Source organism: Amblyomma maculatum, chromosome 8 (genome assembly GCF_055883805.1).
Source record: "Amblyomma maculatum isolate TAMU_Amacu chromosome 8, ASM5588380v1, whole genome shotgun sequence".
NCBI classification, from domain to species: domain Eukaryota; kingdom Metazoa; phylum Arthropoda; class Arachnida; order Ixodida; family Ixodidae; genus Amblyomma; species Amblyomma maculatum.
The window spans coordinates 129,199,381-129,226,580 of NC_139351.1; the positions used below are offsets into that span (position 1 = coordinate 129,199,381).

General features: G+C 47.5%; 3 protein-coding genes, 1 non-coding gene and 1 pseudogene across 6 annotated transcripts in view; 2 read left to right on the forward strand and 3 right to left on the reverse strand.

Moving 5' to 3' along the window:
• LOC146182554 (terminal uridylyltransferase 7-like) overlaps window positions 1-27,200 on the forward strand; it is a 257,608-nt gene that overhangs the window by 70,629 nt on the left and 159,779 nt on the right. For 2 of the 3 annotated variants that reach the window (XM_084577690.1, XM_084577703.1), the window contains exon 1: window positions 4,501-4,613. The exons of the other annotated variant lie outside the window; for it this stretch is intronic. The gene's annotated coding sequence lies outside the window, so the exon portion shown is untranslated. Of the gene's footprint in view, window positions 1-4,500; window positions 4,614-27,200 lie in introns of those variants that run through there. 3 annotated transcript variants of the gene reach the window in all.
• LOC146182555 (adhesion G-protein coupled receptor G6-like) lies at window positions 358-4,283 on the forward strand. Its single transcript, XM_084575971.1, is given in 6 exon segments — window positions 358-370; window positions 833-946; window positions 949-1,104; window positions 1,107-3,656; window positions 3,659-3,889; window positions 3,892-4,283. Coding segments are annotated over 6 exon segments (3,456 nt in total).
• Window positions 766-838, reverse strand: TRNAK-CUU (transfer RNA lysine (anticodon CUU)). Its single transcript has one exon. It is a non-coding gene; the product is annotated as a tRNA-Lys (tRNA).
• On the reverse strand, window positions 5,037-6,283 carry LOC146182557 (uncharacterized; annotated as a pseudogene).
• Window positions 6,935-25,909, reverse strand: LOC146182558 (uncharacterized). The gene is made up of 8 exons (XM_084575972.1): window positions 25,812-25,909; window positions 25,242-25,343; window positions 19,121-19,186; window positions 18,468-18,641; window positions 15,628-15,734; window positions 14,355-14,381; window positions 12,338-12,412; window positions 6,935-7,062 (listed from the first exon to the last, which is right to left on the reverse strand). Exons 1-8 carry the CDS (start codon window positions 25,907-25,909, stop codon window positions 6,935-6,937), a joined length of 777 nt encoding a protein of 258 aa, XP_084432098.1.

Sequence of the window (27,200 nt, forward strand, 5' to 3'; positions counted from 1 at the left end):
GAGTACTGCAAACTTCGGGGCCCGGAACGCTACCGGTAGACTCCTTCTGCACGATTGTGTTGACAAACGTCTCCTAGTGCTTCCAGAGCTGGCAAACCGAGAACATGTCGTATCGGGCTGACCAGACCACATAACGTGTGGGGCTCCGCAGCCCCTTTAGATGTTTTAAACCGCGCGCGCGTCTTTCTATTTGTATTGTGTTTGCACGGGCAGCGCGAGTGCGCATGAGCAAGCAGATAATCTTGGGGGGCGTGATGTTAGCGGCGACAGACGAGGGTAGATAAGCGCGTCAGAAGCGAGGCGCGGGGCTTTTTTCGCCCGGCGGAAAGGCCGGCGCGGGGGCAACCGGTGAGCGTCATGGGCCAGCAGGGTGTGCACGGGCGACCGAAAGAAGATCGCCGACGCGAAGATGCAAGCAGTGCCTGCAGGAACAGCCTAGGCGTATTTCTGTGAGTTGCTGTGCCGCGAGGAGCAATCTTTTTTGTGTCGGCGTTAGCGGTTTGGCCCCATTGCTCGTTTTATTCGCTCCGCAGTGTGTTTTGTTTCGCCGCGGTAAGGCCCTGACATTCTTCCCGCTTTCCGTTGGTGTTCTATTGTCGCGCGCGTGAACAGCCTGTTCTTAGCGCAGTAGCGTCTTATGTTTCTCTGTTTTGCTTTTTTTGTTTATCCGGAATAAACCGGTGTTTTTAAGAGACTGGATTTGTCACTCGTCGGCCGAGACCATGGCTCGCGGACCCGTTTTTTGAAGGCGAGGCCTTCATCTGGCGCCCAACGTAGGGCCCGAACCCACGACCCTGAGATTAAGAGTCTCATGCTCTACCGACTGAGCTAGCCGGGCACGTGACCATGGTGCGCGCCCTGGACGAATTGGCACCAGGGAAACCCGTCGCCTATAGTCTTCTGGACGTCAAGGACTCCAGCTACTTCCACCTGAACCACGTCACGGGGACATGACCACCGCGCGACCCATCACCAGAAAGGTCGGCGACAAGTACGAGGTGATTGTGGCCGCCGTGAGCCAGGGTGTGACCGAGGTGAAGACGATGCAGATCGAGGTCACTGTGCCCAACGAGTACCTGCCACGATTCGAGCACCCGATGTACCACGCGAGGTGCACCAGACGCGCACACGGCCCGGATACCGGGTGCTACAGGTGCGAGCCCTGGACCCGGACCCGGTGCCGTACAATGCCGAGGTCTACTACCGCCTCGAGGTTGGACCGGAGTCCACAAGGGCGCTGAGGTACCTCGCCCTGGACGGTATCACAGGAGAGGTGACGCTGAATCGCAGTCTAGCGGACGTCACAGACTCCACGATCGCCTTCACTGTCATCGCCGAAGACGGAGGGTCGCCTAAGAAAGAAGCCAGAGCAAGAGTTGAAATCTTCGTCAAGACCATCTCGGACCCTCAGAACGTGCGCACCGTCGTGGTGAACGAGACAACCGTGCGCGTGTGCTGGCAACGGCCCCTCTACGGCAATGTTTCCGGCTACGTGGTCAAATACAGGGCTGTGACGGAGAACGTCACCTCCTTCGTCAACGTCACCACAGGCGCCGCCGACAAATGCGTACCTGTGCATGGCCTCCGGCCCTGGACCGACTACGAGTACCAAGTGTACGCCTGGAAGGGCCGAGAGGAAGGCATCGGGAGTCCTGTGGACCGCTTCGTCACACGCATCGACTACTGCCTGCTGAACGTGTGTAAGCATGGTTCGTGTGAGACCACGGGTGAGCTACCCGGGTACCGGTGCCTGTGTGACCCGGGTTACTACGGCGAGGCTTGCGAGTACTTCGACCCATGCTCGGAGCAGCCGTGCAAAACGTTCGGCTCATGCGTCAACACCAGCCACGGCGAGTACCGCTGCGACTGCTTCACGGGCTTCTCGGGCCGCAACTGCTCAGATTTCAATCCGTGCCTGCTGAAGCCCTCGGCCTGCCTCCACGACGGTGTGTGCCAGTCGAATGCGTCACACACCTTCACCTGCCTCTGCGTGGACGGATACTACGGCAAGACGTGCCACCAGTATGACCCATGCTTCTCATCGCCATGCCTACACGGGGCGCGATGCATCAACGAGTCAGATGTCAAGTTCACCTGCCAGTGCATGCCGGGATATGCGGATTCGTGTCCGGAGGAACTTCAGCAGACGGACAAGGGCACCTTCCATTGGCAGCCCGTAACGCATGGGTCGGTGGCCAAAGTTGAGTGTCCCTACGGCGCTTACAACCCAGCGAGTGAGTACAGATACGCACGACGAAAGTGCCGTCTCCTCCCCAACGGCCAGACTGGCTGGATGAAGGTCTCCGCCCAGCACTGCCGGTACAAGAGTTTTCAGGCAGCCGAGAACCTCACCTCCGAGCTGGAGTTCTTGACGCGTGACCCGAGCAGCGTACGACCTGACCAGATTCAGGGCTTCGCAGAAAAGATCGAGCCAATCGTTGACTACGCCATCAAGGACATCAAGATCGCGCAAGCCATGATTCACGTCATCAGCAACTTCCTGGCGCTGAACGACAGCATAATCGAAGAAGGAGACGCAAATGAAAAGGCCATTGGAAAGCTGGTTTCTGTGGTGGAGAGGTTCACCTCCGAAGTGGTTCTGGGACCGGGAGCCCTCATTATCGAGAATGAAAACCTGGTGGTCAAGGCGGTGGCCTGGTCTCCCAAGCTGCTTTCACAGGGCCAGGACTTCCTCACATTCTCGCTTCGGTCAAATGGAGACCACTACCTCCACGAGGATTTCTTCGGGGAAGGTGACGAACAGGAGGATGGAGACAGCATCGTGATCACCATTCCCTTTGAAGCTCTGTTTATGGCCATCAACAGCTCCCTCTCGGCTGCGGGTGAGCCCTATCGTCCGATCCAGGAGGTAGAGAAAGGCCCGCGCATAGCGTTCGTCTCGTACCGGAACGACAAATTTTTCCGGGCGAAACACCCCAGGCTCACTTCCCTGATGAGCGCAGGTCAAGTCGTTCTGTCAGCCAAAATTGGCGACAGTAAGATCGAGAACCTCACTGATCCCTTGATGTACTCGTACCCGACCAACAGTCCTGTACGATACGTGTGTGGATTCTGGGACGATCACAAAAAAGAATGGTCCACCATCGGTGTTACGACCAACCGGTCTGGGAACGTGACCGTGTGCAGCTCGACCCACATGACTGCATTTTCTCTTTTGCTGGATCCAACGCCTGAAATGTCAACAGCGCCTCACCACTACCAAATTCTCTCACTTATATCATACGTTGGCTGCATTATGTCGGCCGTCGGGCTGTTTTTCACCAGATTAACCTACGCTCTCTTCAGATGCCTGAACAAAGAAAGGTCGGGCAAGATCTTGCTCAACTTGTGCTCGGCCATGCTCCTGCTCAAAGTGGCCTTCCTGGTGGGCTCTCTCCACGAGCGCTTCCACGATCTGAACCTGTGTCTGGGCACGGCCGGGGCCACTAATTACTTCCTGCTCGCCTGCCTCGCCTGGATGGGCGTCGAGGCCATGAACATGTACCAGATGCTCGTGCACGTCTTCGCCTCAACCGAGACGTGCTTTATGCTGAAGCGCGTTCTCATTGCATGGGGAATTCCAGCTGCCATTGTTGGAACTTGCCTCGCTGTAGATCTGGATCCTTACAGAAGTCATGATGACTACTGCGTTATATCGTCCGAAACCTACTTATCTACTACGTCGCCTTCTTGGGCATATCCTGCTTGATCCTCTTCATAAACTTGCCTGTATTTATCATGGTGATGAGGGTCCTCTTCAAGCCACGCATGGCGAGCGCTAGCAAGTCCGCCAACCACAACTCCGGATCCAGCTCCGCGATGACCAGTCAGCCTCAGATCACCGCAGCCCAAGTTCGTGGTGCATTCACCGCGATGACTCTGCTTGGTGTCCTGGCCTCTTCGCCGTGGGCAAGGCCAGGACCGTGTTCCAGTACATCTTCTGTGTGTGCAACTCGATGCAGGGTTTCCTGATCTTCGTGGTGCGAGTGTTACAGTATCCCGAAGCCCGCGCATCTTGGGCGCAGCTTGTAACCACGGGAACCTTCAAGAGGCACCGTGGAAGTGGACCGCCGACAGGGTCCTGGTGTGCACACTCCAACCCCAAGCAAAACAGTCATTCGTCCATGGTGCGCGTCACGTCCACCAGCACTGACAGCACAAACACGGTGGTCTTTAACAGCAACATTTGGAACAAGCGAGGAGGTGGTGTTAAAGGAGACTCGGAGGGGCTTAGGGACAGTGCCGCTAGGTCTCCCCGCTTCTCGGGAGGTGTCTCGTCTTGAGAGGGGACCTACCACCTAAAGGGGCTCCGCAGCCCCTTTAGGTGTTTTAAACCGCGCGCGCGTCTTTCTATTTGTATTGTGTTTGCACGGGCAGCGCGAGTGCGCATGAGCAAGCAGATAATCTTGGGGGGCGTGATGTTAGCGGCCACAGACGAGGGTAGATAAGCGCGTCAGAAGCGAGGCGCGGGGCTTTTTTCGCCCGGCGGAAAGGCCGGCGCGGGGGCAACCGGCGAGTGTCATGGGCCAGCAGGGTGTGCACGGACGACCGAAAGAAAATCGCCGACGCGAAGATGGAAGCAGTGCCTGCAGGAACAGCCTAGGCGTATTTCTGTGAGTTGCTGTGCCGCGAGGAGCAATCTTTCTTGTGTCGCCGTTAGCGCTTTGGCCCCATTGCTCGTTTTATTCGCTCCGCAGTGTGTTTTGTTTCACCGCGGTAAGGCCCTGACATTCTTCCCGCTTTCCGTTGGTGTTCTATTGTCACGCGCGTGAACAGCCTGTTCTTAGCGCAGTAGCGTCTTATGTTTCTCTGTTTTGCTTTTTTTGTTTATCCGGAATAAACCGGTGTTTTTAAGAGACTGGATTTGTCACTCGTCGGCCGAGACCATGGCTCGCGGACCCGTTTTTTGAAGGCGAGGCCTTCACATGCTTGGCGAGAACTTTTCCGTTTCAAAGCAATTTCTGCCTCGAGTTTGCCCAAAACCTTGAGGCATGAACCACCCGCGCCTGTCAAAATCTCGTCGGCTCTCGTTAAGTTCACAGGGAGACCTGGAAAATATGACGAAACCACGGTAACTTTGGCCCCAGTATCAACTTTTGCAAACACTGGAACAGAGTTAACACATACTTGTATATACCGCGCTTTTGCACCTGTCGTTCCAATCTCTCCCACAAATATTTGTCCCGTGTCTGCTTGCACGGAAGGAACTCTTACCTTGCGTTGGTTGCCTGTCGAAGTCTTTTTGATGCATGCTTTAGCAAAGTGTCCCTTTACGCCGCAGTAATTGCACTTAAATTTCCTCGCTGGGCAAACTGTTCGGGGATGCAGGGATCTACCGCAGTAGATACATGCATCCGTCATGACGCACTGAAGATGTGGCGTTCACACGTTGAGGCCTTTTGTGACGTCCCACGACATCGACTGTTGCTGCGGAGCCAACTGGCTCATGTTCGTACGGAAGAGTTACCCTCGAGGCTTGGCCTGGCGTGGAGTTGCGAAGGAGTTCCTGCTGCTGTTGAACAGTCTCTTTAAGGCGTGCTTTTGAAAGGGCGGATGCTAGGAGACAGTTTGGAGTCCATCTGTAGTGACTTTTGAGAATTTTCGTCTCTCAGTCCAACAACGAACCTATAAGTCGTTGTTTAAATTCACCAAAATCGCACCTGTCCGCTAAGACATGCAACGCAGTCATGAATTCGTCTACTGACTCACCGGGCATTTGATGCCGCTTGTGAAAGCAAGCGCTCTCGTACACGACGTTGATCTCCTTTATGAAATACGTATCGAACGTCTTGACGACGTCGAACTTCTCCGCGTCCTCGTCCGATAGACCGGAGGTGGCAAAAACGTCCCGAGCTTGCCGTCCCATAGAGAAGCGTTCGTACCTGTGCTTCTACGCGTTCTTTGAGGCCCGATGCAAAGCGATAGTCATCAAAATGTTGAATTCATGCCGGCCACTCCGATGTATTGTCAAGTCAAGCGGTGGCGGCTTTGGCGACCCGGTGCCGTGAAGATTTTGGCTCCGTCCATCTTTCGATGTTTCGCTTCTATCTCAGGCCACAGCTTTAAATTTCTGACACCATGTCGTTGCGGCGTCGCTATCAGCTTGAGCGTTCCAACGGAGCGGAGACGGATCTACAAGCAGCGAAACACGTGTGCAAGCCCAGAGCGAAAGACGCCCGTCTGTTTATTGCAGCCAAATATATACAGTCACGATATGACGTCAGCGATGAGCTGCTGCATGTGAGGTGAAGTTGCCCAACGCGTGGCCGCTTCTTCACCTCATCTCGCGCGGCTCCTAATTGAAACATTATATGCAATACAGTTAAATGTGAAATTCATGTTGGCGACATACATTTGATACATACATAGTCGATGTAAGGTTATAAAACACAAGGAATGGTACATCAATTCAAAACAGCTTTCTGCAACAGCGCCCGTATTCCGAGTTTGCGTCGTTATTGAAGTGTCGCTATCTCACGTGACCTCGAGTCACCTGATTGGTCGAAATGCCGGAACTGGGTGTTGCCATTGCGGAACCGGAAGAAATGGCAACATTATGTCCCGGCGTTTCCACCAATCATGTGACTCGAGGTCGGGGAGATAGCGACACTTACGATAACGACGCAAACTCGGAATACGGGCCCTGATCTCAAGCGAAAGCGTTATCCTCGCCTTATGTCGTGCGGGGCCCCCCAAGTGAAACATTATACGCAACAGTTAAATGAGAAGAAATTCATGTTGGGGAGGCATACATTTGACACGTATAATAGATGCAAGGTTATACAACAAAAGGAATGCTACATAAATTCAAAATGGCCAGTATATATCTGATGCGAAGCGTTACTCCCGCTTCGAGGCAAGCACAATGGCACAACATCTGTAATATTGGCTCGGCGGGTAGCTCTGTGCTAGCTTGGCCCTCGGTCCAGGCTCTTCAAACTAGCCTTCGGCGCATATCGTCGCCGTTGGCGAAGGCCCCTCCTGGCGTGCCGGTGCCCTCGGATGACATGTAGGACGTTTCGGTGTTGGAGTCGTCGTTGTCGCCGTCCGCCGTTAATAACGCTGCGTGTTCAACCAAAGTTCACCATCACAAAGCGAGAATTCGTTTTCTGCGTGTATTGCAGGTGCATACGGAAAAACTCCGCAATTGTCTCATCAAGGGCGTGCTCTAGTATCTACCGTGAACACTATACTTGTAGTAGCGGTGGCATTTTAAAGAAAAAATAAAGCTCACATGGAGATTTTTACCTATTTCTTATCTTGATATCGCGTATTTTTTTTGCATCAAGGCTGGTTTTTTTTTATTACAGACTTCCTATTAGTCTCTGGTCTCCTGGCCAGTAATGAATGTATTAAACAAAATCATCGTGCAGGTGAGATGTGACGACATTCTCGTTGTTTTATAATGTGGTGCGCTGATTCAGTAGAAATTTGCAAGGTCGAGAGAGAGCAAGCAATGTCGAGTCACTTACACAAAAGAAAGACTTCTATCGCCGTATACCATTACTTTCTCACTGTATACCATTGTCTGCTTCATAAGTGTAATAACTGTACGTGACAGGTACTACTACTGCTACTACTGCTACTACTGCTACTACTACTGCTACTACTACTACTACTACTACTACTACTACTAATTTGGTTAACTTTCTTATTTTCTTGAACAAAGTGTCAATTCAGAAGTAGTTAGTCGTGTTCAAAAGGTGCTGGCAGCAACCAAGGCGTCGTTAACGCAGCTTTATTTACTAGCCTTAGAAATGCTGACACGTGACTACCTGCTGGGGCTTACCATCTCCCACTAGGTTACGCGCAAAGCCCGACTGTGCTAGACTGTGCTAAAGTCACTGGAACTCTGAAAGTACCGCAGCTGTTTTCTCTTTGCCGCGGCGCCGCCCATTGGCTCCCTGCGATCACGTGGCCGAGCGCCGCCATGGATGGTCCGCTCGAGCAGACGACCTGCAGTCAGCGCAGGGCTTCGGCGGTACGCAGGCGGCGTGTTTTACGGCTAAGTTCGTCCCATAGTGTTCTGTGTGCATAAAACACGCACAACGTGGTCGCTCTGGGTCGCCGGGGATGGCGGGGTGCTGCGCCTTCGGATGTAGCAACGAAATTGAAGTAGCGCTATTTACTGTCCCGAGCGGGAAGTGATAATCAAAGAAAAGTATGACCGCAAAACTGCATCGCTTTTTCACGACAAATTTGGCCTAAATAAGAATACCAGGCTTTGCGCGTTAAGTATTTTGTGAACTCATCAGCTGTTACCGGAGACACTAAACGCTTATGCTGCGATTTACTGGTTAGTTTGACGTCCCTAACGAGCCTCCATCGCATGTTTCGCTGTAGATTTTTTGTCCGTGTCAGCTATATTTTCGGAGACATTTCGCGCGCTTTTTTTTTTCTGGAGGTCATTCATATTGGCTAATGAGTGATGAGTCTCGCAACTATATGTGTTTTGCTAATCTATGTTGCTCATTTGAATTTTTTCCCTTAACAACAAAACAATTGCCGAAACCACACATGGGCCATGAAGGGTGCCGAACGTGAGTGTTCTGTGTCAGAATAAATAACCTTGAGGTTTTTAACGTGCTATAACATCAGGAGCCGACAGCAAGGAGAGTTCATGAGAGGGTGAAATCACACTACTTTTCAAATTCGATGGCTTGAGCGGTACGAATGAGTGTTGGTCTTCCTGGATAGCTTGCTGTGCGACCAATGTCTTGCAAATATGCTGGTGAGTACGGGTCGCGCTCTGGTCTCTTCAGTCACTTTGACAGCACATCGTATCCTCACGGTTTCTGGAGTTCCGTTCGCCTACCGTTTTCATTTGCACAGCTTGTCTACATGGCAGACTTACCCAAATATTCTTCTCGGCTTGGCGCTTTAATTCTAGCCTCTCCCTATTTCCTCCACCCCTCGTAAGTAGTCGCGAATAGGTTTCGTCCGGGGGTCATCCAGCCGCGAACTCAGAACGTTGGCCTCGTGCGCTAGTGTAGGTGGAGCCACCAAAAATGTCACCGAACTGGTGCGCGACAAGACGAAGGGAAGTACAGACGGGCATGAGACAGCAAGCGCTAAGAGAATACCTTTCTATAAGCATCACATTTCAGGCGAGCTCTCACGTGAACGCGGCATATATGACTGCAGTAAAAAGTTTGCCTGGTCTCGAAAACATGCGTTGGCGAGCCTTTTAAGAATGCCTCTTTTCGGATATATAAGGCAGAATAACCTGCGCTGCAACGAATGAAGCGCTATATGGAACACGCTTGCATCTCGCGCGCGCCCGGGGAGTGAAGAACACGATCGTGGCTGTGCAGCAGTCGTGCTACGCTTTAAATGCTTTTAAACCTTCGTCCCTATAAGATTTCATTCTTAAATACTATCATTCGTTGTTTCTGCGCAAAATCAACCAACGAGGCCTTTGTAGGGGAGACACCACGAGCTATTTCGGAGCTTTCGTCGCCTAGCAGACGACGCGTTCGTCGCGCAGGACCATTCCTGGCAACAACAACCCAATGTTGCTCGCGCGCCGGCCGCTGATTGCGGTACTTTCAAAGTTCGTGACTTTAGACTGGGCAGAGCGCTCCAAAGCGGTTTTTTTTTTTTTTTTTTTTTTTTTTTTTGTAGCGAGAGCTGCATTGACCACAGTTTCGCCATTTTGCCGTGCCTGTCCGAAGAGTGAAGAAAGAAGAAGACAGATAACTCGGTAGTTAGTAGAGGCGAACGACAACAGCGAGTTGCTAGTACAGTAGGTTCGTTCGAACGTTGTGACGGCGGTGTGCCCCGGAGTTCGACGTAGAGACGACTTAATACCACTGAAAGTCTTCTATACCCGAATGAGAGTGGTCAACGACGAGAGGCAAGGGGAGTGCTTATACGTCCCCTATGGCATCAATAAAGTTGAAACCATAGAGTAAACTACTATGTACAAAAAAGCCATATGTCTTTACTTTCAAGCCGAACCTAAGCGTAGCCACGCAGATTGCTCTCGTTTTTACTGTACAAGCTTTTTACTGTACTGTACAAGCTGTGCAAGCTTACTGTACAAGCTTTTTACTGTACAAGTTATTTTTCAAGGGCAGTGAAAACGAACTACTTTACGTATATGGTACCGTGCAAACATTTCAAATAGTTTTCAATTGCAGCTTGGTTCATAGGAAAAGAAAGGCGCTATATCGTGTGGGTACCTGACCCCCGCTACTACCCCCGCTGCAAGGGAAGGGAGGAAGATAGAATTGAGATAAGAGAGAGAAAGAAGAAAAGATAGGAGAAAGAAGATATAGGAAGAAGGAGACAAAGAAAGAGAAATGTTATTTTTTGTACCAACTTCTCACAGGGTAGCTAATAACAGATTCACGTAATTGCATAAAGCAACCTACAGCGCGAAGAATCAGACATGGCCACACCAGTTTTTCTTCTTCTTCCAAGAACCATTGCAGATTGGAACTTATTGCCGGTAACAATAACTGAATCGAATGATTTTGCAAAGCAGCTCGAAGATTATCTCATGCGATTTTTTTCCTATTTGTATTCTGATTTTAAATCATTCGGCATGATTTTCTTCAAAATTTTTGTGTACTTTTTTTTTTTGCTTTAGTCTAGCGTCTCATGTATCAAGCTGGCAGCTAGCTTCTATATGTTATGCCACTCTGTCTTGGGCGTAAATGACTCGCATTATTTGTAAATAAATAAAGATAGTAGAGGCCAATACAATAATTTCCACCGCCTTAGGATCTTTAACGTGCACCGACATCGCGCAGCACACGGGCACTTTACCATTTGACGAGCGTCCTAACCATTCAGCCACAGCGGCGGGTGACTTTTCAAGACGAAGTACAACTCTTGCATTGACACTTTACAAGACAATCTACAAATTCTGCATTGATGCTTTGTTCAGGCTAATTATTCGTTACTATTTATTTATTTATTTAGTATATTAAAAATACTAACTAGGCCACGTACGCGACTCTCAGAAGCCCTCTGTTGGTTTGTTGCTTTCACTAGGTTAGGACACTCCCGTCTTTTAAAAAAAATTTGGTTACGTTTAAGACCTTAACTATTCCATTCAACAACCTAGTATAAATGAAATAGGGGTAATAACGGCACCCTCTTTTTTGAGTGAAAAATAAACAGAAGAATGCGTTTTTTTTAATCCACTGTGGCAGTATGATAAAAAGGTATACTCGCAGAATGCTAACCTCTGTTTGGTAAGGTGATATTTGGCGACCGCTATGCGAAGTGGTCAATGTAAAGGATACTGCAGATGAAATAGAACAAGGCTTTAAAAAAAAAAAAGAGAGTTGTTGCGAAAAGAGATTAGGTCGACATTTCTGATAAAACATCCCCTCTTCTGCCTACTTCAATAATTGGTTCACATCTATTAACTTCTTAATTATGTAAGTTTAAACATTCAGTGTGTGCGAAGAGGAAATTTCAGCCCTATGAAATTGCCCGATTCAGATGCTTCTGACGACGTAGTCTTAGCGCAAGCATGTTTATTCGGCAAATATTAAACCCAGATAAATTTTAAGAATACCAGGTGAACGCTTGCGCGCGATCATTGCCTTCTAGAAACAAACTTATACTGTGCTTCTCAAGTGACGTCTCTAACCTTGCCCGGTTGACCATATATCATGCCATTAACTTTGGCACAATAATCGATGGTGGTCGCTTTTTGAGCTTTTTTTGTCGTCTAAATTCAACTTTTTTTACTTAACACTCCTTGCTGCAAAAGGCTGCTCATAAAAGAGAACACTTAGAGAGCTGTAAAGATAACGTGCATTTTCTGGGCGTAATTCTTTCCCGAGGCTGGACTGAGCCATAACGTCACCATCAATCCGTCACATGTGGCCGCATATCGTCCAAATGAGGTTTCAAACCGAGAGTTATGACCGTCGGTGACCCGCACTTTCGGTTGTTTGGATGCGGTAAATGTTATGTAATTCGCACCCCCGCTCGAACCTCATTTTGCTCTTTTGCCTATCGTCAAATGGATATGGATTTCACAGGTGTAAGAGAGTCCAGGGCTCGCCACGTTTACGATAGGAGCGGCGAGAAAACTGGCGCGCCTGCCTTATATTTATCGCAGTCTCGCTCCGTTCATTGCGCCCAGTATAAGATGATGAGTGAAAGTAGTATTATGTGCTGGCGTAACGTGCAGGGCATCTATATATAATCAATTCAAGCCGCGTAGATTGAGTGGAATAATCGAGTTGTTATTCTTTTTTTAATCGAATGCTTTCCTCTTCAAACTTGTCATTTTGCCTCGGAGCGCCACAGGAATGCATAGCTATAGCACGCATTCCATGATTCTGCTCAAGTTTCCGCTTTGCGTGCTTACCAGCCCTCCAGTTCAGTTGTTGTCCGGGAGTGGTGCGACGCTTGTCGACCGACGTGCCCTGAGCCACGTCGCGGACTGTGGGCACACGTGCCAGGTAGCGTGAAAAAGGAAAGAGGATCGTGTACGTGGCACCGCGTGATAACGAATGAATGAATCACCTTTATTTTCCGTTTAATATGATTAAAAAGAAGTGCGCAAATGGACAAAAACTTCGATCTTCCATCGCGATAGTCAAGGGAGAAACGTTTTGTTTGGGGAAATTAAGGACGTTTCTGTGAAACCTGTAAGGCTCATTTCTTTGCAGTCATGTGGATACACGTGCTTAGGCGGAATCTACAGATTACTCCCTCATTTAGAATAAATATTCATATGGGAGAATACGCTTTAAGCATCGCACTATGGCTGTCACCATTTAATTTTTGTTTATTACGGATTTGTCGCGTACTCGAAATATGAATACTTATAAGGGAGTAAAGAGGGAGCAGAATGTCCTCTAGCGTACTCCCTTGTGTAGGGGCACTGCATTCTCCCCAAGCACTCGGACAGATTTTCACTACTAAATTTCTGGAGTGCTATACTTGGCAACAGAAGCATGTACTAAACTATATTTATGCAATTAGTAATGAAATGATACCTTAAACAACTGTACCGCAAATTTTGATGTTAGCAACTAGACACTGAAACCTGAGAAAATCTTTGATTGCTAGAACTTCGTGTATTTTGAAGTGAGAATCGACTTGCTTTGCGGACCATAGGCATTTCGTATTTCTAGTTATGAAAATCTACCCCAGTGCTGGGGCACCATTCCCTGACTCTAACACGGAGAGCGGTAGAGGACATTTAGTGCTCCCTTTTTACACCTTTATAGGCTTATTCGTGATTAGAGTGTATGGTTCTCCTAACAAGACTGTAGAATTGCAAATGGCAGTGTCAGCTTTTCTCCTTAGCGAAACTAATTAATCGCTGTGCCAGCTTGGTGCGGCGAGCGCTGCTATATAAGAGGTATTGAATGTAGAGCCCGTGATGAGAAGTGTTTCCCATGTGGTTAAACTCCGCGATACCGCTCTACTGGTCCAGAGCGAATGTATAGTTGTCACTGTCGCCTGTAACTACGCGCTCTTGCCAAAATTTGTTAGGTGTAGCGCCGAACTCAACATTTGCGTCACATCAACGCGGAGCTTCGTGCCAGAGTGCCGTGGTCGAGCATGCGTAATTGGACGGACAGGGCAGAAATTTTATATCCCCAAGCTTCAGGCCGACATAAAATTGTACAAACCAACAAAATTAATTGGTCTAAGTTTTTATTTAGAAATTTATAAGCTGACTGCTCTGGATAAAAAGTTGATTTAATTTCTGTTCAAAAGGGTAGAAATTTGGGCTGGTTAGTGCATAATCTGAGGCTAAAAACAGCGCTAACAGAGACGAAGCAGAGAGAGGGACAGCGTTGTTTTTAGCCTCAGAACAATGTTTGTTAATTGCTGAGGTCACGATGAAATATTTTTTCTCATTTTCTCTCCCCCTGGCTGCATAAGCATTTACAAAAGCTCCGTTTGCGCACTGCTCTGTGTAGCGAAAAAAAAAAAAAAAAACTGCTTTCGTTTGATTTCGAACTCCCTGTACAGTGTATACAAAATAGGAAGAGGCCAACTACACGATGTGCCGAGTTCAGGTACAGAGTGATTAAAGATGAAGTTGATCACTGTGAAAGAGAAAGAGCGCGAAAGACAGGAGACAGGGATGTGTATCCTACAATGCTTTCCCTTTCTCCAAAAGCCCTGAATTTTGTTGTCGCTCTATTTCGTTCACAATTGCTTGTGGCAGAGGCATGTCCCCCGAATATTCGTTGACAGCTATAGTATGATAGCTATAGTGTGGCTGCTTAAATCTATTGCACAGTCAGGTGTCTGCGATCGGTTGTAGCTTTTCCGAGCGCTTGACTCGGCTGGTACGCTGTGTACTGCTCACACGTACCAGCTAAAGCGCGCTCGTTCTGAGAGGGAATTTGATTTTCACTCACTGCTGCTGATGATGTTGTAGAGCCAGGCTGCAGTCACCAGGTTCCCAAACGTACAGGAATGGATTTGCGGATAAATGAAAGAGGAAATAAATTCCAAGAATTAAATTATAGTTTGAGCAGTGACTTTTCATAACTTGTAGAGCAAAAAATTCCGAATGGTACGTGAAATATCCTGTAGCTGAATCAAATATATATGCTTTTGGTGATTACTCTCACTAGCCTTGTTGTAAATGTTTGAAGATAAAGCCAGATACCGATTAAGAACTGCTGAATTGGTATTGCATTTTTTGGAATGACTTTGAACACTCTTAGCACATGTAAATAACACGTATTTTCTGTTTGTTATCGGCCTTCGGGGGCAAAGACAGCGAACTTCTTTCTCTTTGATGAATTCGTTAGTCGCAGTGATTAGTGAATTATTTCAGAAGGTCATTTATTACTGACAAGCTGGCAAACACTAGTCTGCGAAAAACAATTACGAAAACGCTCATTACCTCAAACGCAAACGGGTACAATTCATTTGAACAACCAAGAATAACAACAAAAGACAGTGAAACATTCTTTGATCTTTGATAACATATTTCGAATGTGCGAATATCATGACAGTTACATCATCGGACCTTCTCTGATATTTACTCGCCATATTCGAAAGAAAAGAAATGCAAATGACGAATATGAAATACTTCAAACGAGTTAACTGTTGGGCTACTGGTATTCACGTGTATACGCACATTAATCTTAATTAGTGCAAAACAGGGCAAACAGAGAACACGAGCACTGACTCAGCACACAACTATTTTATTCTACCAACAGTTTCAGACGGTGGACCGTCCTTCAAAATTTACCGCGGCAGGGTTATGCCATCGTGATAAGCAGGCGTGAGTGCCATCAACTGATAGTTTTCAATGAAAGCTCGATATTTGTCGCTGCACTGGCGTCGCGCCATTTTTTTTTTTATCTGTAAGTCGAAAAGCAGTGAAGAATCTATTTTGCGTATACTTTTTTCTCCGATGCTTTCAACCACCTTGCAAAGGAGAGGAGAGGAACCCTATTGCGCATGGGCACTAGCATCAACGCGTAGCCACCGCACGTGCACAGCCGGCGTCCGGTAAGCCGGTACGTCTACGCGAGCACGTCTCCGCTGCGCTAACGGTTCTTCGTGCAGTGTTTACCTATAACCTGCGCTGTTTGATGGAAATAACCGATTGTTAACTATTATTATAAGTTCCCTTGGACTCGAGCAGCGGGACTATACAGGAGCGACACCACTCACGCAGGTTTTCTTTGTAGGCGTATATAACCAAGCTGACCAGCATAAAGAGGGCGCCGAGGACGGCGAAGACGTGGTACGATGTCTTCACCTTCTTGTCTCGCCATTTTCTGCGGGCAAACAGAGGCAGGGGAAAGAAGAAAAAAAAAAGGGAGAGAAATTGATTCTAATAAATAGTGCAACATTTTTTGCAAGCTGTTCGATTTTTTAGCTGAGCGAATAGCATACGTGAAGCCGCGGAACCAATCAGCGTTGTCTCGAAATTTACTCGGAATTTTTTATTGCGTCTGTCTTTTTATTTTTCGCTATACTATTTCGGACGAGATACAGGGTGTTCAAAATTAGGTTTCAGCTTTTTTTTTTCTTAAAATATAATAAGCAACACATAAATGTTCTTTTTTAAATCGTAATGTGGCCAAGCGGAAAGAAACTGAGAGACAGTGATTAGAACTCAGAGCAATAGATGAAATCCATTAACAATAAACTATTCACAGCAGTTAGCGTAACTATTTGCAATAAAAACGAAGAGGCAGTGATATTTGAAAGGTATTCAGCTTTGTACAATTCTAGTAACGTATACAGTACGTGAGTCCCAAAATATGCACATGCAAAATTTCAGTCTATAGTCCGTCATATTACGCATTTGCAGAACCGCGGCACTTGGCATAATGGAGAGATTTAGCACACCGTGATCCGCTACCGTGATCCGCCATCGCGCGTTCCACTGCGCATGCCCAGATCACTTTGATGCTGATAGATGGCGCCACATACTGGATGTCGGCACATAGACCTGCCGCCTTGGAACCAATCAGCTTGTACGCCCCCCGCCCACGAACGGTAGAGGGTCACGGTGGCGGATCGCGGATCACGGTATATGCTAAATCTCTCTAATATCCTTCCTAGCGTGAAGAGGCAGCGCTTCGCTTGAAAACATTGTGGAGTTACAGGCCACGGTAACTTTTATTTTTGGCCAGAAATGTGAAATTGTTTCTCTTAACCGCATATGTGAATAGTCTAAAGCGCGGCACCACGTGTCACCCGTTCTACAAGCATTCACATAAAAAAACAAACGCCGCACGCTTCACACCGCTCCGCACAGCGATTCTTCGGTTCCGCTCTCCAAGAACGAAAACACTAGTCAATACGCAAACGTTGTTACCGTTACACATGCAACATTCGCATTCTTGCTGCACCAGGAGGTTGCTTCATGTCGAGTGGCACGTCTCTTATGCGTACTTAAACATTTTAGGCTTAACTTTTAGACGCACATATCTCAAGCCACAAGTACGTTACTAAAATTGTACAAAACAGTTCCTTCGAATATTACTGACTCAAATTTCTCGGTGTAAACTTGCACGCTAAGTGCAGCGAATAAAGCACTATACTTAATGAATCTGAAGTTAGCGGTGGCCATTTCTCTCAATTTGCGTCCGTCTGGCCGCATCGTGCGTTTGCAAAAAAAGACGTCGAAGTACGGTTTTGATATTTTGATATATTTTTTTTTAAATCCGTAGAGTGTAATTTTACGTACAGCCGCCCACAGACTTAACACGAATGACGGAAAGCGTGGCTTGAACTGCCACCAGCACAGCGAAGAGACAGTCATTGGGTGTGAGATAATTCTCTCGGTACGCTAACAGCAGCTCACGATAGCCAGTGTGCAGATCGCTTTGACTGCGTTTTCGACTGTCTGATCAGTGATCATATTGCGCAGGCAACGCGCTCGTTACGTAGGGGTTTCTCCACGTTTTGCTCGCGGATGCCGTATCACCCGCCCAAGCCACGCGTCTCAGTTTAAGGCGAAAACCTTTCTATAGGTTCATGGAACGAAATCCTGGGCGCGAGAGTTGTACGCGAGATTCGTCATATTCCACGAGATTCAGCAAGATTAGTTCATGTCTAGCGTTCCTGCCATCTGTAATGCCACACTTGAACGCGCCATGGAACGCCCCGCGACAGGGGCGATGATGTACCGTCCGAACACATTTGCCGGAGAAAATGTGACAGATACTGCATCTTACCTTTCCTGTAAACCAATTATAATTATATGTAGCACTGCGCAACGAACGCCGATAAGAGGCACACGATGAGAGGCAAATGGTAGGAGAGGAAGGGTATACGCATTCGTCATTCTCCTATTAAGACACGTCTAAGAGACCCTCTAATTTTTTTTCTACTGTGGGAACCCGATATTGCGCGCTAAGCATGTGCACCTCGCACACGTCTCGAGTTTCGTGCGAATGCTGCGAATTTAACAAAATAAATGTTCGGACCAACGTCATGCTCTTCCAACTGAATTCCACAGGAAGTCACAACTGTTGCGTAGTAATCACTGTAGAAAAAAAAAAAAAAAAAAAAAAAAAAAAGCAGCGAGGCAAAAGCAACCGGTGAGCTTTGATAACAAATAAAACTTACCCATGAAATATCCCGTACTTTTCGCGAGACACGGTTCGAAAACAGCAACACATTGCCCGGGAGAAGCACCTAGATGTGTATCACCTATCATCAGTCGCTGCCGTCGCTGCAAACGCACCGAGAGCATAATCTCGCACCCGATGGCAACGCTTCGCGGCGCTAGCGGCAGTCCAAGCCACGCTTTCCGCCATTCGTGTTAAGTCTGTGGGTGGCTGTACATGCTATACATCTGAACGGCGCAAAGTACATGAACACGTCTTCTGTCACTCTTCTTACCTGTCTCTGTTAGTGTCCTTTGCGTCGTTGCAGTGCATAAGGCAATTTTGAAACGTAATCGTGTATAGTAGGCGCCACTTCTCTGTCACGCGCTACAACCTCGAGTGGGCATGTTCGTGAGTATCGAGTGCTATCCGATGATGACTGCGTACCTGAGGAAGTAGTTCCGTCTGGTGATGTCCACCCGACGTCCACTAGGCAGGCGTAGCTTCTTGTAGTAGGGGTGCGCCTTCGAGTAGTGGCCCTCAGGCGTGTCCGCCACTATGGTCTGGTCGTCGGCGCCGATGCTGCCCTGGCTCGAGTCGCCCTGGTACGAGTCGGTGAACCTGCACGGCGGTACGGTCAGCGCGTTTCCGGTACCCGGTACGTTCTAAAGGGACACTGAGGACATTCCCATCTGAGGTCTGTTAGCAGTGAAAATCGAAAATTTTACTGCTGGGAAAGTCGCATTCAGCAAACTTACTCGATTCAAACTCATGACGTCTATCCGTGATTCCCGCTTTGATTGGAGTAAATTGAATGGCGGTATATAACATAGCCTCCGAGATCCGTGTTTCGGCGCTGCTTGCGAAATTGGCCGATGATGGCGACATCTGCGCTTTCAGTGAAAGGTAAGGGAAAATAGCAAAAGTAGGGCCTTTGTCGTTGGTACGGTCATCTATCTATATATACAATTAAGCCAAATTAACTTCCCTCAGTGTCCCTCTATAGAGCGTCGCTTAAGTGTTTCGGCAGCGGTGACATAAAAAAAAAATCTTGACCTTATATATCCGTGCTATTACAAGAAACAGTGAAGAGTCCTTACTGCTCGAAGTCACGGCCTTCGTCGTACTTCCGTAGTCTTCTTATTCGCTCGCGACGGCGTTTGTTGCTGCGAGCAAGAGCGGAGTGGAAAATAAAAACGCAAGAAGAGACAATCTTTAATCTTGTGCCGTTATTAAGCACGCGTGTCACTTTCTGCACTTGCATTTTCCTAAATCGTTTTGCTTGCGGCAGGAGGGATGCAACTGCGAATGAGGGTTTCTTTCGGTGACATTGCGACCAATTTTCGGGAATATAATCACTTTTTTACACGACCTTGATTTATGTTTAATATTGCCTCCCCTGTGCATCGGGGACAGTTGTATCAAACAGCTAAATCACACGGTGAATCAGTGTCTAGGAAACCTATTTATCTCAGCAAAATCGAACACATTAGTGCTGGTAATGCGGAGTTATTTAGTGTTTGTTAAATTTGTAATCGTGTTTAGCATGTAATTCGAGTAAACCTCTCCGCGCAGTGGAAGCCAGAAGATTGCCTTGATGGCAGCCACTGACATGGTGGATAGCTTGACGTCTCAGTTTCCTTTGGATTTTTCACGAGAAAGCTTTCTCGAATTTAGCTAAATGAGAAATAGGACTGCTTTCTTCGCATGTCCCAAAGGCATTCTAAACACGTACAATTTTTAGCGCCTCCGGGAGCTCCACCTTCGAAGGAAACTTCTAGATGGGCAGAGGAGGAGATGGTACAGATGTCCCATGTGTTCGATTAGCATCCAAAATTAGCCAGGGTTCAACTGTCCTCAAACCGTGCGAGAGCAATGTCTATCATGAAATGCTACATAAGTTTAGCATCGAGAGACCTCGGTTAATTTATGCAACAGCGTATACAAATTGTTCCGCCACAGAGGCCTGACTGGTTGACAGGGGGCACGGTGATATCAGAAATACATGACCTCGCACGGGAATTTCGAACACCACACGTTCAAAACGAATTGGAGGAATCTCTAAATGAAGCCAAAATTATCCAAGAGGGCCCTCAAAGGGAGCAGCTATCTCAGAAAATGGAAGCAATTCAATAATATACAATCGCTGCGACTGGGGTTCGAACACCGGCCACTTGCATGCCAGGCGGGCATGCAACGCATATACCAAGCAGGGATTTTTTTTTTAATTTGTTTGTTTTTTTCTTTATTGCCTGGTCTTGACACGAGAACAACATCAACAACAATCACTCAAATGCTATTTACATACGCTATTTACATATGGCACACTAAAATTCACGCATACACAACAAAGGCTCTAGCCTTGAGAGCCACTCGGGAGGTTCTGCTGCAGCTTTCTGGATTGCCAAAAACCTGTCCACGCTTTCCGAAAATAAATTCTAGCAGGCCGTGCATCTCTATCGCAATGGTAACCCGCCATTCTTGAGCGCCATATACAGTGGAGGCTCATGAGCATAATCAAATCAAATGGTACCCCATCCTCCATCCTACGCATAAGTACCGAATGCCATGCGGGTCTAGCGGAAAATCTTTCATTAGTGTTCTTTGCAATGCATCCCAAAAATATACTCATTCCCAACAGTGTAAAAAAGAACATGGTCTATGGTTTCTGGCTTCATGTATATTAAACAGTGTGATCCCCAGGGTATGGATAATCCCTTTTTCTCCAAAAATGTTTTTACTGCAATGTTCCGGTGTGCAATTTAAGAAAGAAGGTTTTTGCTTCTGGCGTCACCTGCATTCTTTTTACCATTGTTAAAACATCTGCACCTGGGCCTCCATCGTACAAGGCCCTGTACAAAGGCACAGGAAACATAATGTCACACAATGCACGGTACAATTTCTTTCGTTTTATTGTAGACAAATAATCACTTGAAAACCGCGCTGAAAGAAACCCAACACTTGCTACGACTTCTCTATAAAAGCCCTTAAGTCCTCGGAAAAATCTTCAGTTGAAGCAACGTACTCCGGTAGCAGTCGCCTCAGTCTGACTTGGCATACGGTGCGTAAGAAAGAGTCCAGTCGTATTTAAAAAAAAAAAAAAAAACACGTCTGACCAGCTGTCGCAAAAACAGGCGTCTCAATCCTAGCCCACCATCCCCCGCCGGGGTGGCGCAGTGGTTACGGCGCTCGACTACTGTTCCCAAGGACGCGGGATCGAATCCCGGCCTCGGCGGCAGCTTTTCGATGGAGGCGAAAAGCAAGGCGCCCGTGTGCTGTGCGATGTCAGTGCACGTTCAAGAACCCCAGGTGGTCGAAATTTTCGGAGTCCTCCACTACGGCGTCTCTCATAGCCTGAGTTGCTTTGGGACGTTAAATCCAACAAACCAACCAACCTAGCCCACCATCTTTTACTCGTCTGAACAAGTTAGTCCGGCTGCAAGCGCTCCGATTCAGACGCCCAGACAAATACGGCGCAATTCCTGTGCAGCTTCTGAATATTAACCATGAACAGTGCAACACCTGCATAACATTCCAGAGCTTACTGATAAAGAACGAGTGTGGCCCTTGCAAAATAGATAGGTTGGTCCCTCTCCACTTTTCAGCTTTGTCCTTTATCTCTTTAGCCTGCCCTCTCCAATACTGTTCACTGTCACAGTAAGCCATAAGCGGAATTCACAAGTGTACTATCTGGTGTCGTCGTCCAAGGCACACTGGCAAACCGTTCAGGCGTAGATGGCCACCTTCCATGCCAAAGTCCAAGGCATTTCAACCAGTTAACTCCACTTCCGGTGACGTGACTGAATCCGCGAAAAACCCTTCTAAGCTTGGCATATGCCCCCCTTGTCATCGGTAAAATCAGCAATGTCGTCTGCATACGCTAACAGCTTTACTTCGACTGCTTGTACGTTGAATCCCAGAATACTATTATTCTGGAGTATTTTCAAAGGGTCTCTATATAGATGCAAAATAAGAGGGCTGAAGGGACAGCCCTGGCGTACGGAATACTGTACACTGATGGGGGCTTAAACATTTGTTAACTATCAATCTCGTCGTGCAGCTCCGGTACGCCAAAGCCACGCCCTCACGGACAACAGAACCGACATTCACATGGTCTAAAATGGCAAACAACAGTTCGTGAGCGACACAGTCAAATGCCTTTGCTAAGTCAATTTGGAGATAGGCCGCCCGACCATTACTGTCATCACAGTATTTTAGAACACTGCGCGCTTTATGGATACTGGTGAAAATGGAGCGCCCTTTAAACCCACACGTCTGATGAGGCCCAACTATGTCTCTAATCACAGTCTGCAGCCTTCGCCCTAGAACCCTCATAAAAATTTTGTACTCCACGTTTGTGAGCGCTATTGGCCGGTATGCAGTAACCAGTCTTAACTTACTTATTTCATATTTTTTTTTTCGGAGTGAGCACAGTGTCAGACGACCCATATGACGGAGAAAGAGCCTTTTCTTTGAAGGCTTCGTTAAAGATTACAGTTAGGACAGGGGCTATAAGTCTCACTGAACTCGTCCGGTCCAGGGGATTTACCGGGGTTTAATTTATCAATTGCCTGCTCCACCTCCGATTCTGTTATGTCCAGTTCTAATCTGTCTTTTGTTTCGTCGTCGAGACGCGGTAGCTCAGCTAGAAACTCTAGTAACATCTACCGGATGCGATGCGAAGAGCGTCTGGTAATGCTCGAAAAACGCTGTTTTGATATGATCTCCGTTTAAAGTGGCCACCCTAAATGTTAGAGGTTTGGCAGGTAAAAGGAAACAAAGCCAGCTTTACAGGCTTTTAATAGAGTACGATATAGATATATCGGCTGCGCAAGATTGATTGATCTTTAGGAAAAGAAAGGCGCGGTATCTGTCTCACTTGTTTTCTGTGGACACCTCAACCGTGCCGTAAGGGATGGGAAGAATGTGGGAGTGAAAGTGGAAAGAGTGGCTAGAAACGAAAGTAGACGATGAAGAGGAGGTTTTTCGCTGTCGTTAGTCACGCTGTTGGCACATCGGCTGGTTGTGTTCTTTTTGTAAAGATGATGCCCGGGCTAGAGGTGCAGGCGCATCATACGTGCACGACGGGATGATGTGCTTACCTCGATTTTTCGCTGAAAGGCATTGAGTGGCGAACTGTGTGCGCCCAATGTGGTTTATGACCGTGCCGTGTTCTTTGAAAATATCGAAGAGCGCCTTCGGATGGAGAGACGTCTTATAGTTATGGGGGATTATAACTGGTGTTCTAAACGCGCGTGACAAGACAAACAGCCGCGCTTTCCGTGACAGGAGCACTGAAGTGCGGTTAATAATAATTGACATCTATAACCTGAAAGACGTTGCAGAGTGTCTCGAGGGAGAACGCCCAGTAAAGTACACGCGATTCCAGGGCTCAAGCCATGCACGGATAGATCGCATCTATGCCTCCGTCGATATCGTACCACAATGCAACAGGTATGAAGTAGTACCGATGTCGTTTTCAAACCATTGTTTGGTTCAATGCTGCGTAGGTATTGTTAAGCGTGGGAATGGTTTTTCGTGGGAAATGTGGAAGTTAAACAACAAGCTACTTGAGGATGAATTGTACAGTCGAGCAGTAAGAGAAGAAATAGCAAAAAATAGACCCACGAAAAAACATGAAGGTTTGGCAGCAGTGGGAGCTCTGTAAAGAAGCATTTAAGTTGGGAGCAATTGAAAGATCTGCTATTTATAAGTCACGAAGAGAAACAAAATGAAGTGTAGTTAAGGACACTGCTTCATAAAATGGTAAAACAGGAAATCCTAGCACCGGGTGAATGGATGGAGGACGTAAGGAAAACCAAACAAAAGCTAGAACTAATGGGAACAACGTTACCGGGGAGCTGGTTAGGGCAATGGGCTGAAGAAACAGCTGCAGGCGAACGAAAAGAGCGCTCGGTTTAGAAAAAGCCCGTGCTGAACGGAATCACATCGAAGAAATAGAATGGGGAGGGGTATTATCAACAGACATATACCACGAAGGGTCGTAAGCACGAAGCACGTTAGAGGAGCACGCGAAAGCGTTGTGGGCTGTCTGACTTGCGTGTTTCTAGAATGCATACTGATGCTGCAAAAATAATATTTTAAATAATTAAAAAAAAGTTTGATATATTCACGGAATGTAAATGTGGTGTTAAAAGCGCTATCACGCCTACTCTTACGGCGAAACTTCTTAGGCATCGTCCTATTATTATCATTGTCCCGCCCCCCTCCCCCCTTTAGTTCTCCCTTGCCTCACAGGGAGGTGCAGTTGTCGGCCGATCAATGAGACATACTACACCTTTCTTTTTCGAAGTTATGTAAGTCTCTATTCCACTCTCTGTGTTTGAGCCAAGGCTAGGTTAGACTAATTGGTTAGACTCAGCAATGGCGTCACTGTTGCTATGGTAACCAGTGAGCCGCAACTAATTTTTTTTTTGCTTGGTTCTTACGATCGTATGAGTGCTTTCGCACTTATAAGAATGGACCTACCCAAGTTGGCAGCTCCTTCCAACTCGACCATGGCATATGGTCTCGTGACGTCACGGTTAACCCACCGACAAATCGCACGTCGCAATCGGGGGGGGGGGGGGGGGGGGTGACATCGAGGCTTCAAACGGTCCAAGCCGACTAATTTTTGAAGCGAAAGCTTCAATATACCCCACCTTGGCTCACGTTTAATCTTCACTGAGAAAGAGGAGAAACTGTGGCTATAAGCACCATTCACCACCCATATTGTGTCTCACCACCTTTGACCGCTTAATTAAAGGCGAAAGCCTTTAATGGCACATGCTGTCGTTAGCAAATGTGTCCGCATTTCGGGTGCATGCCTTATATAGGCATATGCATATCACTTTTGAATCGATACTTAATCAATAGCAATCGAATGATATCGGAACATGATTTAAGGCATTTGCAAGATAATTTTACGATAATTTGCGACTAGTAATAAAATAGTTAGGCAGGTGCCCATAGGAACCCATGCATTTGGAGGTCATCGTAACTATCACTAACCTCACTAACCTCACTTACTAGTTAAGGGGTGTTTAACTAACACTAACCAGACATTAACTAGTACTCACAAAGTGCAAGTCATGATTAACTATAACTAATAAATAGTAATGGTTAGGCGTTTTGAGACATCCATAATCGTCACATGGTGACATCATTGGCCGTGACGTCATGACAGATCATACAAGATGCGATAGTAGAAGCGCGACTCACCTCTCTTTCGTGACGATCTCGTTGGGCTGGGGTGGCGCCACGGCGAAAGCGAAGGGCCACCACTGCTCCCACAGGGTCTCGGGTTCGTTCCTCGCTGGTGCCCTGGATGTAACGCCACGCAAGCAGGATAGATGACAGACGTGATTATTGACGACCGCTGAATAGACCAGGGCAAGGTGTGTACCGAAAAGGAACTACGGAGAAGAGCCGGCACCTACTGTGCACCAGAAAGGGAGTAGTAATTGGTGCAATTTACTAACCTGAAGGTTTTTTTTGTGGCTCTGCGTCATGGCGAATTAACTAGCAGCTTTCGGAAAGGATTGAGACGTCCTCTTTTTACTAGACGTTTCATCACCATCATCATCATCATCAGCCTGATTATACCCACTGCAGGGCGAAGGCCTCTCCCATATTTCTCCACTTAACCCGGTTCTGTGCTAACTGCATCCACGAGACGTTTACTGAACTTTATTGTAGAAGAAACATGTATGTAATGCGGGTGGTGGTGGTGAACTCTTTATTTCGCTCTAAAATAGGAGACCATGTCTAAGGACAGTTACGTTGGCTCACAGAAGGTCGGCGGGGATACCTCGGGATGTCGCGGCCTCCACTGCGTGCATGGATAAGCCACCACTGCTGCCTGGCTCAGAGGCATGAGATTCCCACATCTCTGGGGTGTTTTAGTTGTCTGTGTTGTATTGTGTACAAGTCCATGTCATGTGTATGAGAGTGGCCGTTGAGCAGTGCCTGCACATGGGAGCTATCTGTTGCGGAAAGATCCTGTTGTATAATAGGGGGTGTGGAAAACTGCCAGTTTGTAGTTTGTGCCTTTTGACGGCCTCGCGTCTTGTTAACAAGACGCATGCAAAACGAGGATATGCGCATCTTCCGAGTCGGTAGTGCTGGAAGATGTGCGTGTAAGTGGTCAGTAGAGGTACCGTCTTTGCCAAAAGTAACCAGGCGGCGGAGTCTGCTTATCAAGACCGAGATGGTCTTAAAACCTAAGTACGAAGACTGTCTTACTAATGAAGTGATTTAAGGTTTGATTGGTGCCGTGAAGGTGCTTTTACAAGGCCGAGAAGGAAACCGTCCAGCCCAAATACGGTACAGCCTTTGTCAAAAGTGTAGAGCCCGGGGGGTCTGCTTCTGAGCCGTGGTGACGCTGATTTAGCGGAGATCCTTCCCATTGGCGAGGGTAGTATAAAAAATCTTCTTGCCATCAAGAGATTCGGAACACTTGAAATTCACTACAAGCCGCACTAAGTGGCTCAAAAGCAGACCCCCTGGGCTCTACACTTTTGACAAAGACTGTAAGTGCAAGATATAATGTCAATGAGGGAAGTCGGCGGCAGATCATATGCACTCGGCTCGACAGCTGATATCCTGGGCGAGAGTGTACGCCTGGGCGTTTCCGCTGAGTGACTCGTGTGCTGGAGCCCAGAGGAGTAAGTGAGATGTGGAAGAGGGGTGAGTAGAAAGTAAAATAGTGTAACGCCTGGCAAGAGATACGGCCGGCATTGTAGTTGCGGGGGCCGTCCTTGGCGGTTAGATCCCAACTTGCTGCAGTACCGCTTAGCCGGCGCGTGTGAGTAAGAGCCGCTCGTATTGGGCAGTGAGGGTTGCTTCGATCAGTTCGATCACGGCATTGGAGATTCCGCGAACCATGAGCGTATGTAATGTGAATTTGCTGCGAAAAATATTTCTCCTACAGGGATAATGCCCTAGTGGTATACACCTATCCCTTCCTTAAACTGACATTTCGGCATTCGTTTTCTTTTGCGGCCGTTCCTGAAGTTTCCAAATAAACGCCCCTCATATTTCAACGCAGTTCATATCACTATATATATATATATATATATATATATATATATATATATATATATATAGTTTTGTGTGTAGCTCCAAGTGGATGCCTCGGCTTGTTTATTTGCCGAGATGAGGCGCCACTTGACTCACCGA